The sequence below is a fragment of the Rana temporaria genome, chromosome 2, assembly GCF_905171775.1.
Source record: "Rana temporaria chromosome 2, aRanTem1.1, whole genome shotgun sequence".
NCBI classification, from domain to species: Eukaryota; Metazoa; Chordata; class Amphibia; order Anura; family Ranidae; genus Rana; species Rana temporaria.
The window spans coordinates 211498298-211517223 of NC_053490.1; the positions used below are offsets into that span (position 1 = coordinate 211498298).

An 18926-nucleotide genomic window follows, 5' to 3' on the forward strand; every position below is an offset into this window, starting at 1 on the left:
GTCCCGAGCGATGCGGCGGGTGTGCGCATGCCCCTAGACGGCCGGGGAAGCCCAGGAGGTCACATGACGTCCACCGGAGGGAGAGAAGGTTCCTGCCGACGTCATTTTACTATGGCTCGGTAAGGAACTGGTTAAAGAAGGGAGTACCATTAATAGGGATCGTTGCATCAGAATGTATTTTCAGGTATTTATATAGGGCTGACAATTAACACAGCACTTAAGATATATATTGTACATTCACAAAAGTCCCTGCCTTCAAGGAGCTCACAATCCAAGGTTACCAATTCACATTTATATGTGCTCATACTGGGGCCAATTTAGGGCTCATGCACACAGGACGTTTTTACAGCTGCTGTTAGGGGCGTCTGATGTTTATTTTTTAACTGCCCTCCTTGTTAGCCTATGTGTCCATGCACACAAACCATCAGACGTTTGGAGGCATAAGCATTTAGGGGCAGTAGAAAAAAAAAACAATCATATTCCATGTTTTTTAGCCACAGCTTAATTGAACAAGCTAAAGCTAAGCTGACTGGCTGCCGGGAAGCTATAATTATGGGGTTGGGATGGTAGGACCAGAGTGAGGAACCACTTGAAGTTTCCTCTAAGCTAACATTATGTAGGAGATTGGACCAGCTTTCTCAGTGCTCTACATCATGGTCACTTCTGTCTATCAAAAGGGTAAGAACCGCACAGGTTAAATCAAAGCCACACTGTTTTATACATTAGGGCTGAGACTAGGTGGTGGCTATTATCCCTGCTGTATTGGTAATGCTGGTGAATTAAGGCCAGCCTCCCTGTTGCAAATGATTGGAGCATGTTTTTCCCGTAGCCCCAGTCTGTCAGTTAATTTGTGACTCAATCATTAGCCAGCTGTACAGCACAAGCATGGTGTGCAGTGGCAGGAAGTAAAGAAGTTAAGTGGGTGGCAAAGTTGGGGAGGAGGTGTGGGGGAAGTTGAGTTGCCAAGAGGTGAGCTATAGGGGGGGGGGGGGGTTAACTGGGTATAAGGTAGGTGAAGTGGTAGGAGGTGAAGTGCAATAAGAGGAATTTTTGCAAGGTAAGCTGCAGGGAGGGGTGTTATAATGCCATTAGGTGAGCTATAGGTAGGAAATGAGTGCTACGGCAGATCTTCTGGTTTCTAGTTGACGTCCCTACACATTCCTCTAGATTATTATATATAGGCTTACGATTACCTTTCAAATCTGGTCGATGACGTATGCCAACCGATACAAAAAAGCAATCCATATCCACATGAATAATGCAGTTCTGGCACTTTGGAGGGCTAGAAGCACATGCACCTAATGACAAAGCAGAAGAGTATACTTTGAAATATTTATCACATCAGCATTTTTGTGGTAAACTGAAAAAATTCTTGAAAAAGAAAAGAAAGAAAAGCAGAAGAGTACATTTAATAGGTACAACATATCTCATAGTGCTTTAACCATAGACATTGGCCATCTGTTTCATTTACAACTTCCATAAACAGGTCCCAGAGTTAGCAAAAAACTGAAGACATGAAGATTTTCCACAAATTCTAATGCCGTGTACACACGATCATTTTTCGGGTTGTAAAAAAATTACGTTTTTTTTTAATGTCATTAAAAATGATCGTGTGTGGGCTTCAGAGCATTTTTCAGGGTCTGAAAAAACGATCAAAAAAAAAATTTGAACATGCTCTATTTTTTAACAACGTTTTTAACAATGTTACTTTTCGGGTTGTAAAAAATGGTCGTGTGTGGGCTTTAACGACGTGAAAAATCCACGCATGCTCAGAAGCAAGTTATGAGACGGGAGCGCTCGTTCTGGTAAAACTACCGTTCGTAATGGAGTAAGCACATTCATCACGCTGTAACAGACAGAAAAGCGCGAATCGTCTTTTACCAACAAGGAATCAGCTAAAGCAGCCCCAAGGGTGGCGTCATTTGCATGGAATTTCCCCTTTATAGTGCCATTGTACGTGTTGTACGTCACCGCGCTTTGCTAGAGCATTTTTTTTCCACGATCGTGTGTAGGCAAGGCCGTTTTAATGATCGAGTTGAAAAAAACTTTTTTTCTAGAACCTGAAAAACGTTGTTTTTTACAACCCGAAAAATGATCGTGCGTACATGGCAATAGTGGTTGTAAACCTCAGATATGAAATCTGAACAGAGCACACCCTTCTGTGTACGCATCACTATGCAAAGCTCTGAGTGTAATTTCCCTCTTCTGCCTGGTTCTTATTTTATCTGCATGAATCACTTCTGACAGCTTTTTATGACACCACAAGAAAAGGGATTGTGGAGGCTCCTGCAAATGGCATGTGATTGACAGCCACGGCCATGTTATCCATAGTGTGAGGAGAAAAACTATGTGATGTTTTTTTTGGTGACAGGTTCTCTTTATTGAAATATGCTAAAAGACCCTGCACGTCTCCCCTTTGCTCCACTAAATGTTTTGCAATGCAGATCGCATTGCAAAACTTTATTTCCCGGCTGAGCTAGCCAGGAACACAGAGACCTTGACCTGGAAGGGAGGGACGTCAGAGATGTCGCTTTTTGGGTCACAAGAAGAAGGGGAGGGGCTGCCAGCGCCTGCCATTGGGCTCCTGGGTCCACAGATGGGCAAGTGGAGCCAGGTAGGGTGCGGCGGCAGGAGGTGGAGTCCGTACCGGGGGTGTGTGAGAACAATCGGGCAGCAACGTTGCTGAACGAATGCTCTCACCTGACAGACAGTCTGCCTGTCAGTGTGCTGCAGCCACCGGATTTTGTGCAATACCCCGCGCTGTAAGGTCTGTACAACGTACAGACCTGGCGGCAAAAGGGTTAAACACCACTTGTCCTAAAAAAGGTTAAACATTTAGAAGCATTGTAAATTAGTTTAGTTAGCTAGCTAATCTAGCCAGATCACAGGGATTTTCTTGAGAAATGCTTGCAGCCAGTCCTGACACCATATTTATCAAATTTTATTGTTAGGTATGCTGTGTGAATGGAAACACCCAACATATGGTGGAGTTTTTCAACTTTAACTGCAAAAGTGAAAAAACATCTTATCTTTTCTACAGCAGCTGCATTTTTTTTAAAGTTAGCCATATGTGGCTAAAACACCATATGATCATTTCTACACACTACAATCAAAATTATTTTCATCCTATTCTCAGTTTTCACCTAGATCCTTTGGGAGCCTGGAACCTCAGCAAACATCTGGCAATGATCACTTACATTTAAAATTCCACCCAAATGTATAATGCAACATTTTCAACTATTGACCTTAACGTCTATTGCACTGATCACAAAAAAATCTCACTTTAGTGAAGCTAACTGCATACAAGAGCTAAAGCTGGACATAGATGGGTCAAATCTCGGCCAGTTCAGCAGGGACCAGCCAAGACTCTAACCATGTATGGGTAGGCTGAATGTACCCAAGTTGATCAATCAACTTGGGTACAACCAGCCTGTCAGATTTTGCATGCAATTATTGCGTGTGGCTAGTATAGCCGCTCCCCCCCCCCCAAGGAGAACACAAAGGGTCTGTGGGAGGGATTCCCGCATCAACACTGACTGTCTTGATGGGAGAATCGAGGCCTTTTGGGTAATGACTGCGCTCCCAATAAGCATTTTATAAATAAATAAATAAGTGATTTTCTTAAATCGCTCAGTCTATGGCTAGCTTTACAAGACACCATTCTTGTAAGAATTACAAACGACAGAAGCAACAAAAAAGCTTTATACCTGCAGCAGGGTATAAACAACATTTTCAAAATGCAAATGTAGCATACCAGACCTTTGTACAATGCATACATACCCGTTTTCATCTTTTTTAATCTCTCCCGACCAGGGAAAATGCCATTACTCTGAGTCTGCAGATCCCGAACAAATTCTGTGAACTCACACTTCCATGTTGAAATATGATGAAGCCGAGAATGAGAATAATAGTCTGAAATAAAATTAGAGTCAGCCGTTTTAGGCAGCTGTGGAGAGGCCGCCTTGGTAGGCAAATGCATGGTAGTGCTTTTTGTGCTTGAAGGCCCCTGGAGAGAGTGGTGAGCACCATTGAGTTTATTATTATTATTGTGCAAATATGAGAATGAGGTGGAGTTTAACGCAGTTCTGTGAGGGTCACATGGAATACCTGTGTGCCCATTGTTTGGTTGAAACTGCTCTAAAGTGCAATCTATAGTGCCTGCACTAGGCTTTTCCTGCTGCTGCAATGAGTGAAGTCTACTTGTGAAAGAGTTTGATTGCACTGAGACATCCAGTGACTTTAAGGCACCATTAGAGCTACAGCTATGTCCGTTGAACACCTCCGTGTTGCCTTTGTGGTTCTGTAATCCATTAACCTGGGGATCACACGATTTTTCCTCCAGTTCCCAAAGATCAAAATCCTCTTTTCCTTGTTCAAAGTTTTCTTCATCCTCTTCGAATTCATCCACTCCATTAAGTTGATCAGTTTTGTCTATTGAATGATTTCTAGAGTGGGACAACAATGGCAAATTTAAAAAGATAAAATGTACATATCAGAATTGCAAATTTGTATTTCTCTACCGTTAACAACAATGTGAACATGTTTATTATTATTATTATATTATAATAATCTCTTTAACTGCTTGCCGACCAGTTATACGGCGGCAGGTCGGCTCTGCTGGGCGAGATCACGTAGCTATACGTCATCTCTCCCAGCAGCCAATAGGGGCGCGTGCCCCCCGCTCGTCCCTGATCCTGGCGCGCGTGCCCGGCGGGCGCGATCGCCGCCGGGCACCCGCGATCGCTCGTTACAGAGTGAGAACCGGGAGCTGTGTGTGTAAGGGTCCAGTCCTGTCAGGGGAGAAATGCCTGACCGTCTGTTCATACAATGTATGAACAGTGATCAGTCATTTCCCCCAGTCAGTCCCACCCCCTCTTCAGTTAGAACACACCCAGGGAACATACTTAACCCCTTCCTCGCCCCCTAGTGTTAACCCCTAATACATGCTATTTATAAATCAGGTAACAAATGGTTGGTGATTTAAAATATTCATATTATTTTACCACATTTAAAATACAAAATCATATTTATCCCCTCCTTTAACCACTTGCCACCCAGGCCAATTCTGACATTTCTCCTACATGTAAAAATCGATTTTTGCTAGAAAAATACATAGAACCCCCAAAAATGTTATATGTTTTTTAACAAAGACCCTAAAGAATACAATGACGGTCGTTGTAACTTTTTATCTCGCACAGTATTTGCACAGCAATTTTTCGAACGTGTTCGCGACTCTCCCTGCTCTCGAAGGACAAATAGGTAGTAGTGGCAGCCACTGGCTCCTGCTGCTGTCAATCAAATTTTGTGAGGAAGAAGCAGGGGGCAGGGCCGAGCACCACTGTTTGTGTCTATAGCTTCACACAGCCCAGCTTGGGAGTGTGTCTGCTCAAATGCCACTATAGCAGCTGGCATGCTATGGGGGCACTTTCAGAGAAGAAGCAAAAAGGGCCTGGGGGGGGGGGACCCAGAAGAGGAGGTAGGAGACTCTTCTGTGCAAAATAATTGCACAGAGCAGGTGAATAGAACATGTAAAATGTATTATTATTTTTTTATACTTGCCAGAAATGGCTGTTACTACACAGATCATCCTAATCTGCCACTTCCTATTCCGCAGTAGTCTTCATTCTTCTCCTCCTCGCGTTGTCTTCTGGGATATCTGGTTGCGCTGTCTTCTGGGACCTGTGTGTGTCCCAGAAGACAGTCGGACATTCACAAAGCGCAGTAGGAAATGGGCAGTGAAGCCACAAGGCTCCACTGCCTGTTTCCCTTACTTTGAATGGCGGTGGCAGGACCCGATCCTGGACAGGTGAGTGTGCTTATTAAAAGCACAGTGTTTGTAGCTGCTGACTTTAAACAAAAAAATATTTTTTATAGCCGGACCTCCGCTTTAAGGGTCTGCCCTCACTGCTCCTACAATTGCATATTTCCTTGAATATTCTTTATCAGAATCAGATCACTTATTTCTAAAATATCTAATTTAGCTACTACGACTCATGCAAATGGCATATATTGGGGACCGTTTAAATTCAATCCATCGCTTCCAAACTCTATAAAACATTATCATAGGAGTTTATGGCTATACAATAGACCCAGAGGTCTGGTCTACTTTCAATAGTGACTCAAAAATAGTTGGTAGTGTATCTGACCTCCAATATTTAGGTATAAATCCTTTAGCTGAATCCAACAAACATGCTAGTATTGAACTCCTGTATTTCACTCTTTAGTTGAGTTCCAACACACAGTTGTTGACATTACTCACACTTTAAGATCTAAATCTCGTGTTATATTTCTTGACCCGGAGTGGGAATTCTCTGTCCTGCATTTGAATGTGAAGTCCAGGCCTTTCTGAACACTAGACTGCTTTGTGTAAAGCTGGTAGGGTACATAGGAAAGGAGCCGACCAGCTTTTATGCTGAAAAAAAAACATAAGAGTAATAAATAAAATCACTGTTTTTCTAAATAATAGGCAACAAAGATTGATGTAGAATAGACAAGTTTCTAAGTCTGTGCAAATGTTTTTTCAATACATGTCTTATACATCACAATTATATCCATACATAACATTAGTTAAATCATCTGACTCCTATTATGTTATGGACTTTCCATAAAAAGGGGGCATAGAACTCTGCATTCATATGTATCCATATCAAGCAGCTATTTCTCTATCATCTATTGAAAGACAAAGAGCAGCCTATGGTTATACTGCCACCTACAGGATAAACACACACTAGGCCAGCGTCCTTGAAGCTATAACCTTTACCACTTTACAGTTTGCATTTCTATGAATAGCATCTCTACAGCCTTCGCTACACTTAGAGAAATCTTGTCAGTGGACACACAATTATTTCTAAAATGCTGCTTGCAGGGACTACTGCTTTAGGCTCCATTCACATCTTGGGGTATCCGGGGACAATCGCGGTAAAATCACGCAAAACAGAATCACGGGATGCCTGTCTCCCAAAATAAGCTCTTGCAACATTGAGCCGTGTTTGGGGTGCTATTGAATGTGACAGGGAACGCACAGGCGTCCAGAGATTTGCCGCTATTTTGAATCACAGGCAGAAGACCGGAGGTTACAAGTGGGGGAATAATTTGATAAAAGTTCAGATAGATAATGGGGTGCCAAGCCATGAAGAGCCTTATAGGTGAGCATGCAAAACCTGACATATAGCCAGTGCAAGGACTCCAGCATAGGGGTAATATGATCACTTGCACCAGACCTTTTGAACATATTGTAGTCGATTAATAGCAGATTTAGTCACACAAGTAATAAGATCATTGTAGTAGTCAAGTCAGAACACAAATGTATGGATTAGCTTTTCAGCTACAGTGTATGACCCCTAGTACACCACTGGGCTAAATAGGTTTATATGTATTTCTGGGGGATTTGGGTGGTTACTTTTTTTAAAGATATATATCCCTTTCAGGCAACATGTCTGGCACCAAATGGAAGAAGCAGTAATAGCTAAAAAAAAATTTAAGCATGACCTCATTTTCAATATGAGCCAGGTTGAGTTTGGCAGAAGAAAAACAAATTGTGCTTTTTGTCCACGGTAGTGGGGAACCTCTCCGGGACCCCTTGGTCCTTTTGGTTTCAGGAACATGCCTATTTACCGCTTGTGAGACAACTTCTGTTACAACCTGAATGCTAGCCCCTGCGTGGGCAGAACTTTTGCATGTTAAAGTGATTGTACAGGCAGGTTTTTTATCCTAATGCACTCTATGCATTAAGATAAAAAAACCTTCTGTGTGCAGCAGCCCCTCCAATACTTATGTTAGCCCATCTCGATCCAGTGATGATGTAGGAGTGTCTCAGCTGCCCAGGATTCCCCTCCTCATTGGCTGAGACAGCGCCTGTGGCTCCCGGTGCTGTCAAAGTCAGTCAGCCAATGAGGAGAGAAAACGGGAGCTGAAGATGGACTCAAGAAGAGGAGGATCCAGGCTGCTCTGTGAAAATCCACTACACAGGGCAGATAAGTATAGGTTTGTTATTTTTTAATAAAACTATTGAAACAGAAAAAAAAAAAAAAATGTGCTTTTTGTTTTACAAATCTCAGTCAGAGCTGCATGTGTCACTGGTTATTTCTGAGTATTTTTTTTATGTAGCATTAAACAAAACACGATTTATAAATATTTAATTTCTAAGGCCATGATGGGTGAGAAAGCTCTCAGAAACCCTACTTGTAGTTTTTTGAGCATCTCTGCTTTCATATAACAGGCTATGTGCAAGAGTTATGATCAGATGTGATTTGATAATCAAACAATAACAGTTGATAAATTAATATAGTACTAATGTATAAGAACGCTGTGCCTAGAAATTTTATTTTTTATGAAGTCTTCATCTCCGAAAAGATTTCCCTGAAGGAAAAAAAAATAAAGACACTACCTGTAAACAAGACCATCTGAACCAAAAACCCTAATAAATTTGATCTCTCAGTATCATGGTCATAGCCCTGCTAAGGATGAGCTCTGGTGTGTTCGCACAGTTCATGTCAGGAAGTCGGCACCGCACTGCGCTAATCACAGGCAGGGAGACATTTCCCGATCTCTGCAGCTGAGCATAGGGAAATGTCTCCCTGCCTGTGATTAGCGCAGCGCGGTGCCAACTTCCTGGCGGGCTCTGCACATGGACTGTGCGAACACGCTGGAGCTCATCCTTAGTTCCTGCCTGCACTGACATGAAATACGATTGTGAAAATAAAAAAGCACTCCCAAATGTTACAAGTGACAGGAGATCTCCTGAGAGTGATGTACATTCTGTGTTCACACCATCTGCCACGCCATCGTGATTGACAGCAAGGATGCTGGGAATGATGTGCTTTGCTGCCGCTGTCCCATGACTTATAACAGAACACAGGAATGGCGCATGAAAACTGTCGGTCTGAGATTCTAAAGAAGCAAACAGTAACAACATAAACAGAAGGCCTTTCCTTACAGAAAGGTACATCATTTTTTCAAATTTGTGGACATGTGCCTAGTGAAATGATCAGCATTGGGTGACACACACATGAAACAAATCCTTCTACATAAGAAATGGCTCCAGATACAGATACTATCTTATGTAGATCATTCTGAATACACATAGAAAGGATTTCTCTTTAGTTTTAGGAGCAGGGGGTAGGGATATTAAATATACACACAGCATCTACAGCTCTGAGCCCTGATTGGAGGGAAGGGACACACCCCCTTCACACATTTCAGAGAACAAGCACAGCTGTGGATAACTTTACATTTATCAACATTAAACCTCATTTGTCACATAGTTGCCCAATTAAACAGTTCCACTCAATTAAAGAAATTAAAATACCTATCTGTAATCCACTCAGGACGTACAACCTTCTCCTCTTTCAGCGCCTTTATTTTGTTGTTGGGGAGATTTGTGGCAATAATGTGCGTTGTTTTAGAACGGGAATAATACATATGAAATTGACCTCCATGCAGCATCATTAGATGGCGCAGCTGATCTGCAGTAGGATCTGAAACAAGAAAAAGAAACCAAATTAATTTTGCCTTTCAACAATAAAGCTTTTTTGCCCATACTTCTCTTCTGGGTCACAGGAATGCACTTACTTTTACACTCCTGTTACCCAGAATCATCCGACAGGCTGTTGGCTAATGTCAGAGAACCGTTCAAGGCTCTGGAAAGATCCCAAACCGCAACCATATTATCAGGATTCACCCAGCTGCCTGATCAACACCTGGCTCTGGCGCGGCTGAGAGCTAAAGCCAGCTGTTCCCACCCCTCACTAGCCAGACACCCCAGTGAGCACTGGAGGGGCAGAGTGGTGACGGAGACCAATCATGTGATCGCTCAGCTTTTTGTGGTGTTCATTCATCTGAAGGTAGTGGAATATACCCCATGGTCTAGGACTACTTTTTTTAAAAAGTGTCCCATTGTGGAGATTTCGCTTCACTTACTGTCCCATAGTCAAAAGAGGAAGTGAAAGGAAATCCCTGCAGATTAAGGGAATTCCTTGTGGCCCACAGTTCACCAGTACTAGTGTCCCCATTGGAAGTTTTCCCCTCCATTACTTTTCTGGGAACAATCTAAAATTTGGAATTTTCTTTTACATTCACTTTCAATGATAATGGTAAACAGGATAAATAGAGGGGGGTAAATCCCTCTAATCCCTCTCCACTATCCAAAATGTGAAAAAAATAAAAATTACTGTTAGTTATACTTTAATATTTATGTGGTTTTGTTTATTTGTTTAGCAGCTGGCCCATATCCATCAAATGGATTACAAAGGTTATTTTAACAGAGTGTAACAGGCGCTGCCTGTTCCCTCTACAACAAGAGCTCCGTGCGCCTTCTCTCTTCTATTAACAGGCACCATTTAGCGCCGTAATGCGTTCCATGCTGGAACGCATACGGCGCTCGCCCGATGATGTCGTCGCCGTGATGCGTTCCAGCATGGAATGCGCATACGGTGCTTTGTTTGGATTAGTGTGAAGTACTGCAGCTGTGATTTGTCTATAAAGGCATTCACATGAAACCAAACCATTGTTCTATTATTGTCAGCCGTAGCTCGGCCTACGCTCCAGACATGATGCCTTTACTCCCCATGCCGGAACAAAGCTCCAGCCTCAACTACTACTTTTGACTACCATCTACAGATGCTACAACTTGGAGCCATTGCTGGGGATAACTTCACAGACTGCCATATTGAACATCCTTCACCACAGGATCCCTAGTACATATACTGAAGACTGCAAAACGGATAAGTTACATTTCTGTTACTTGTAGTGCTATAGCAATACCTGCTACATATACACCAGCTATACAATTGCTGTTTCCCTATCATATCTTCTACTGCTCAACATCTAGGATACTGTTGTGTATAGGACTGTCTGCTAAGGGAAAAGTTAAAGGCATATCTGTTCCCAAATACCCTGAGCTATATTCATCTCCCATGTATAACTAATAGTTATTACTACAGCTCCTAATTACTATATGTACTCTCAAAGTACCTGAGCTATATTGCCTCTCATATGCAATTACCGTATTTATCGGCGTATAACACTCACAGGCGTATAACACGCACCCTAACTTTAAGAGGGAAGTTTCAGGAAAAAAACTTTCCACAGCCTCCTGCGTATAACACGCAGGCACCGTTTACCCTCTATTTTCAGGGTAAAAAAGTGAGTGTTATACGCCAATACAGTAATATTTGTTACTACAAATACAATTTACTACGTGCTGACATAAGTGCTACTTGTAAATGGGCCCATGCCCTAAAGTTGCAGAACATGTTCGCCTAAACTTCCTACGCTAAGGGTTGACGTATTGTATACCTTCTCCCCTAAATCGCCTAATGCACGACGCTACGTAATACTCATAGCCACTAGCGTACAATTGTGCATTACAACCTTTTGCAATATAATATAATTTTAATCGCTAAGCTTTGGTCGCATGTTGTAATGCATCCATGCTTAGTAGCTCAACGCTTTTCTTTATGTGACACAGAGATGATGTATAGATCCCCCAAACTCCTGTTGCGAGAAGTGACGCCTGGGGCCCAATACTGAGTTGTCACATAGAGAATCGCATTGAAATCCTTGCATCCGCAGTTGTGGTTCACTCCCGTTTACCAGTGCTGTTACACAGAGCAAGACAAAATGAGCTAGTATGAATGTTGCCAAGCAACCATGCGCTTGATGCACACCCTACTTGAAAATTGTGAATGAAAACCTGCAAGAAAGTTTTAGCTGGCTTGTAACATAGTACTTCCACTGGATGTACCGTCAGGATTTGTGAATTAAAACCTACTTGTAGAGCACCAGCGACTGTGGATATCGAAAAAAAGAGGAAACTGCGATGCAATGGGGCACCACCATGTAAAAGGGACACGATCAGGAGACCCGGGAGAGGACACAGCAGAAAGTGCCTCTGCCCTTCCAAAAAGGTACCACAGTAGGGGAGGTTTGCATTAAAATGGGCACTGTGTTACAAAGGGGCACTGGGCCAGATTCTCAAAAGAGTTACGCCGGTGTAGCTACAGATACACCGGCGTAATTCGAAATTCCCGCCGGCGTATCATTGTTTTGTATTCGCAAAACAAGATACGCCGGAATTAGGCTAGGATCCGACTGGTGTAAGTCACTTACACCGTCGGATCCTAAATGCAATACAACGCTGACCGCTAGGTGGCGTTTACGTTCAGGTCTCATTTGACTATGCAAATGAGCCTGATACGCCGATTCCCGAACGAATTTGCGCCGCGTCGTCGTCGTTTCCGTAAGGTTACGCCTGCTTTATGAGGGGTAACCTTACGCCAGTCCGCCGTATGCCATGTTAAGTATGGCGTCGGGTCCGCGTCGTCTTTTTCCGTCGGTCACGTCGTTTTATTAAGTCGTTCTTGAATACGACTTTACGTCAATGACGCTCACGTCGGCGTCATTGACGTTTTCCGTCGTGAGCTGGAGCATGCGCACTGGGCTAATTTTCAGCCCGGCGCATGCGCAGTTCAATCGGCGCGGGGGCGCGCTTAATTTGAATACAAGCCGCCCCCTTTGAATTACGCGGCCATACGCCGGGCCATTTACACTACGCCGCCGCAAATTACGGAGAAAGTGCTTGGAGAATACGGCACTTGCTCCATTAAGTTGCGGTGGCGTAGTGTAAATGGCTTACACTACGCCAACGCGGGATCTTGGAGAATCTGGCCCACTGTGTTTTGTGTAAAAGGCACTGTGATGTAAAGAGGAACTGAGGACACTATGGGACTGCTTTAAAAAGGGGGAAATGTGATGTAAAGGGGGCACGCGAGACTGCTTTAAAAAGAGGGGACTGTGATGTAAAGGGGACTACGATGTGAAAGGCAGGCTGAAGACAATGATGTACAGGGGGACCTTGATGTTTTCTAGCACTCACATGAGATGATTTGGACCTCTGCCGGAAGAAAATTTTGCTGACTGGACCTCCAATTTTTAATTCAAGACCCCAGATCTATACAATGACATTGCGATTTACGTTGCAGATTTTACCTCTACTCTAGCTCCTAAAGAAGCGGGTCAAATGACCTGAGAAAAAAGTTGAAATTAGGGCTGCAAATAACGATTATTTTCATAATCGATTAGTTGGCCGATTATTGTTTCGATTAATCGGTTAATTACCTTAAAAAAAAATGAGGTGTATAATTTAGTGAATATGTAAAGTTTAAAAAAAAATATCTCTATGAAGTGGTAAATATAAATAACCAACTATATGGTTAGAGAGCAAAATCCCTAATCCACTCTGAGAATAACTGACAGATTAGATATACTGTATTATATACCGTATTAGAGGGTGAATCTGGTAAATATCATCAGATATCATTATTAGAAATTGAAAATTCCTTTCACCAAGAAGATTTTTCTGACAGTGTATATGGTTTTCATTCAGAAATTACATTCCTTTTAAAACTGAATGTTAAAAGCAAGTGAAAATTTCAAAACAACATTCTTTCATTCAGCGAATGTACAAAGATTTTTCGTATTAATATTCTAGTCTGAAAATTGATATGTGTGGCCAGCATAAGGCTCAGTACACACACCTATGCAGTTTGCTTTTGATCCGTTTTGCTGTGCAGTTAGATTTTTGCGCACATGATTTTTCCTGCGATTTGCATTTTTTGATGCTTTTTTGGCCAATTTGTTGTTGGGCAGATAAAAAAAAAAAACACAAGTTTCTGCAAAAACAGATTACATGCTTTTCTGCAGCTTCTCCATTGAAGTATATTAAACAAAAAAAAAAGTCCTTGACCTTTTCCAAATAGGCTGCAGCCTCCCATAGGAAACCATGGTAAATGAACTGTAGTGTGTGTCTGCAAAAAACGCATAGGTGTGACCCCGGCCTAAGACGTTTAGTAACATAATGGGGTTTAAAAAAACTAAAATTAGCCCTTTATAGTACAAAAAGAGCAAATAATCGCTACTGTTAGGCCCCGTACACACGACCGAACATGTCTGCTGAAACTGGTCCGCGGACCAGTTTCAGCAGACATGTTCGGTCGTGTGTACGGCCGAGCGGACAGGTTTACAGCGTACATTTGTCCGCCAGACCGTTTTCGAGCGGACAAATGTTTCTAAACATGTTTAGAAACATGCCCGCTGGAATCCTGTCCGTCGGACATGTTCGATCGTCAGTACAGACTTACCGTACATGTCCGAGCGGCCGCCATCCCTCGCATGCGTCGAATGACTTCGACGCATGCGTGGAAGCATTGAACTTCCAGGGCCGCGCACGTCGCCGCATCATCGTCGCAGCGACGGCACGGCCTCGTCACTGCGTATCGTGTACGCACGGATTTCTGTATGATGGTGTGTACAGCCATCATACAGAAATCTCCGGGCGGGCATGTCCGCTGAAAACGGTCCAGCGGACCATTTTCATCGGACATGTTTGCCCGTGTGTACAAGGCCTAAGGGGTTCATTTTTTTTTTTACTGTGGAACAGTGAAAGTAATATTTACAGTAGCGATTTGCTCTTTGTACTATAAAAGGGCCAATTTGTTTTTTTAACCCATTATGTTACTGGCCGATTAATCGATTAGGAAAATAGTAATTGATTCATTTCATAATCGATTATTTGTCGATTGATTAGTTGTTTTGGCCCTAGTCTAAATCATCTCCTATCAGCCAATAATCGGTGATAATCTATGCCCCACATGTTGTATCTGTAAAAGCTTTAATAGGAGTGCGTGCAGGTGTTGTATGTAGTACAGTTTTATATGTATGCAAACAACAGTGTATAATGTTTTAATATTGTGGCAAAATTAATTCAGATTTTATGAAGACATGGTTATACCAAGCACAATGTCCTTTAAAGTCCTGTTAGTTTGACCTCTTTGAGGTGTCATTACCACTTCAATGCAGGGCACTTTCACCCCTTCCTGCCCAGTCCAGCTTTCAGCGATGTCACATTTTGGATGACAATTGCGCGGTCATGCAACACTGTACCCAAATGTAGTTTTTATCATTTTTTTCCCCACAAATAGAGCTTTCTGTAAACACCCCTGGGGTTTTTATTTTTTGTGCTCCAAATAAAAATAGAAAAAAAAATGTTTTAATTTTTTTTCTGTAAGTTTTCATTACAAAACTTTTAAATAAGTACATTTTCTCCCACACCGATGAGCACTGATGATGAGGCACTTATATGCACACTTTTAGGCGGCACTGACAGGTATCACAGATGGGCACAGAGTGCTATCTTAATGGGCACTGATTGGCATCACCTGGTGGGCTCATCTGATGGTCTCCAGTGGGCATCCCCAATGGGTCTGCACTGATAATCAATGAGTGGATTACCAGCGCAGCCCCCCCTTCAAGAGAGCAGCCGATCGGCTCTCCTATACTCGCTCCTCTCAGTGCGAGTAGAGGAAAAGCCAATAAACGGCTCTTTCTGGTTACCATGTGATCAGCTGTGATTGGATACAGCTGATCACATGTGTCTGAGGCGCTTTACCAGGATCGGAGATGCGGTGTGTCAGACTGACACACCACCAATCCCTGCGCTGCGCGTCCCCTGTTATAACAGAATCTCCCAGCGATGATGGGACTCCAGGCTCTCTGCTCTCCCCCACCTGATAGCTCCAGTGGGTGGGGAGGAGATTCCCCTGCTGACGTGAGCAGGGAAGAAGAGGAGGAAAGAGCCTGGAGTAACGTGATCGCTAAAAGAGACACTGTTAAAACAGGTAGAAAGCAGCTTTTTTTTTTTTAAATAAAGCACAGGCACTAGGATACAGCTTTTTATCTGACAGTAGGGATGATATAAAGGTCAGATAGTTTTGAAGCAGCAGGGAGAGGAGCAGAGCGGCAATAGTGAGAGCTGACAGGCGGGGGGAATTTAGAGAAAGACACAGGAGAGATGCAGAGAAGCAGATAGCATGGGGATTACGGAGGCACGTACGCTGACCACTGTGTCAGGGCTCAGCAGCCCTTATATTTCCTGGTCAGCGTATAGAGGGGAGGTGAGTGACTGGCAGGAGCAGCAAGGTATTTCAGGGGGCCAATTTACACAGAACAAGCACTGTGTCATATAACATGCTTTAAGGGAACAGGATCCATTTTTTAAGTGTTTTTTTGGGGATTAACAAATGCTTTAATAGTCTTAGATGCAAGTATCTTGAGAAAGATCCACAGAGGTTTGAATATTCTGCTATTTTACTACAATCTACTTGTTTTAGCTTTACATTTCCTTTACCCTGAAAAAAATTAATTTTGTGTAAAATTTTTGATTGTGCCAATTTACCAATATTATTACATATAAGATATGAACTGTAGCTCCCCAGTGGTAGCAGCACTTATGCAGTCCCAGACCATGACACTCCCACCAACATGCTTGACTGTAGGCAAGACACACTCGTCTTTGTACTCCTCACCTGGTTTCCGCCACACACACTTGACACCATCTGAACCAAATATGTTTATCTTGGTCTCATCAGACCACAGGAAATGGTTCCAGTAATCCATGTCCTTAGTCTGCTTGTCTTCGGCAAACAGTTTGCAGGCTTTCTTGTGCATCATCTTTAGAAGAGACTTCCTTCTGGGATGACAGGCATGCAGACCAATTTGATGAAGTGTGCGGCGTATGATCTGAACACCGATAGGTTGACACCTCTTCAACCTCTGCAGCAATGCCAGCAGCACTCATATGTCTATTTCCCAAAGACAACTTATGGATATGATGCTGAGCATGTGCACCCTGAAAATTTACTTCTGGCGTAAACTCACATTACCAATGAGCTACAAAACCCTCAACTTGTCACATACATATATCACACACACACACACACACACACACACACACACACACACAGATATATAAAACAAAATAACATACCTGTATATCCATTGACATAAATGGATACACCGTTAAAGATATTAGATGATGTTCCTTCATGTTGCTGCTGCACTGGTGCATCCAGATGGAACTGCTGATCTAATTTCTGCACCTTAGCTGAAATATATCCACCCTGAAAAATGAGGGTGCAACATGTTACCATACAGTAAGATACACAGCATTAAGTCATCCTATTAATTTTGAATGTGCTGTTCGAGCACCTTGCTGCACATAAATATGAACATGTACCTTTTTTACACACACACACACACACACACACACACACACACACACACGGCAATTACGTTGTGATGCGCCAAACCTTAGGTGTGATTTTTCTGCCTCTACACTCCTACCCAAACATGCAACACGGAGGGGCATTTACAAATAAAGAGAAAAAGCTCAGACGCAAGTAAAAAAAAGTGTGCACAAGGCCTTAAAACTGCACGGATACTATTTTACTGTACCAGATAAACAATGCTACATAGTCGATTATTTTTAACAATGTGTAATTTCAGAACATGTATACATCTTCCGTTTAACAAACCTAAGTTATATATCCCTGCTAATGATCGAAATGGTAGAATAGTTTAGCATAATTAATTTCTAGCCTGAATTAATGATCTAACTAATATCAGACAATCATCCAGCAGAAAGCTGCTATTGAGGTCAATGAAAAGGTATGAGTTGTCCTAGCAAACATTAGTGGTGCTATTTATCTTACAGGGGCACAACAGCGATTTGGGCAGGTTTTCTAGTCTGCTGAATGTTCCTTACAACAGGTGGTCAATAATGTTAGGCGCATCCTATAGGCATGGGGTCAGCAACCATGACCAGAATGTCATGCTGATTAGTATCCTTAATGTAGCTAAGGTGCAAGGTAAACAATGGGGTTTATTTACTAAAGGCAAATTCACTTTAGACCTGGTGCTTCAGTTAAGACATACCCAGGCACTCCAGCCATCACTGTCGCTGACATGATTCCTCCATCCTCCTTGACGCATTGTGCCGCTTCTGATGAAGAGAAAATAAAAATAAATAAACAGTATATATATATATATATATATATATATATATATATATATATATACACACACACACACACACAGTATATATATATATATATATATATATATATATATATATATATATATATATATATATATATATATATATATATATATATATATATATACACACATATATATACATATACATATACATATACACACACACACACACATATATACACACACACACATACATTAGTCATTCCTCACAGTACTTTTAAAGTATAACTAAAGGCATAAATGTTTTTGGGATAGAGGGTGAAGAGGTATTAGAACCCCTGTCCATCTTTATTTCTGTCTGTGCCTGTTACAGAAATTCACCTGCTCAATTTGCCCTTTTTACCATCATCACCAAAAGTAAATTTTAAAATTCTGGGTTGACACTGAGACAGTAATAGATGTATAGCCTTCACATCAGGACTCTAGTTCTGGTGACCCTGGTGGCACTCTGGGATTCCCTCAGTGTGAAGGAATTTCTTCTCACTTCCCGTTTAGGCTATGGGACAGGAAGCGAAGAGAGAAATTTCCCATATGGGACACAGATCGCAAAAAAAAAAAATGACAGGGGTTATAACCCTCCCTAACTATATGCTAAATATTTTGCCTTTATTAATATTTTTATTATTTTACTAGCAATAAATGTTTAGTTTCATTTTCTAACAGTGATATTTAAAAAAAATTGTTCCATTAAACATTGAAGGCTACGGAATACAAGCTCCACAAAATGTTACCTTACTCGAGTCTATACACCTCAGGACTTTGCGATATGCTGAAGGATGCAGTAAGTTGCACTGTGTAAAAATGATGTAGGTTTGCATTTTAACATGATGCACTGTAACCCTCCTTGGTGCAATGTTATGGTGGGAACAGGGCACACAGAGACCAACTGATAGTGGGAACGAGCCCTTAGGAAATGAATTCACATATACCCCATTAGGAGCCAAATCTTACATAGATACTAATTTTAACAAATACACAGGTGAGAATTTTATGTAAGAGACCTTCTTAAGCTCAGCATCTATGATAATAATCTT

General features: G+C 42.0%; 1 protein-coding gene across 2 annotated transcripts in view; it reads right to left on the reverse strand.

Annotated features, from left to right (window-relative positions):
* Positions 1–18926, reverse strand: part of REV1 (REV1 DNA directed polymerase) — a 79154-nt gene that overhangs the window by 54668 nt on the left and 5560 nt on the right. For both annotated transcript variants that reach the window (XM_040336364.1, XM_040336365.1), the window contains exons 2-7: positions 17770–17836; positions 16823–16955; positions 9308–9476; positions 6260–6412; positions 3781–4445; positions 1194–1298 (exon numbers count right to left, since the gene is read on the reverse strand). In XM_040336364.1, coding sequence (XP_040192298.1) covers positions 1194–1298; positions 3781–4445; positions 6260–6412; positions 9308–9476; positions 16823–16955; positions 17770–17826 — 1282 coding nt within the window. In that variant the 5' untranslated portion in view covers positions 17827–17836. The remainder of the gene's footprint in view (positions 1–1193; positions 1299–3780; positions 4446–6259; positions 6413–9307; positions 9477–16822; positions 16956–17769; positions 17837–18926) is intronic.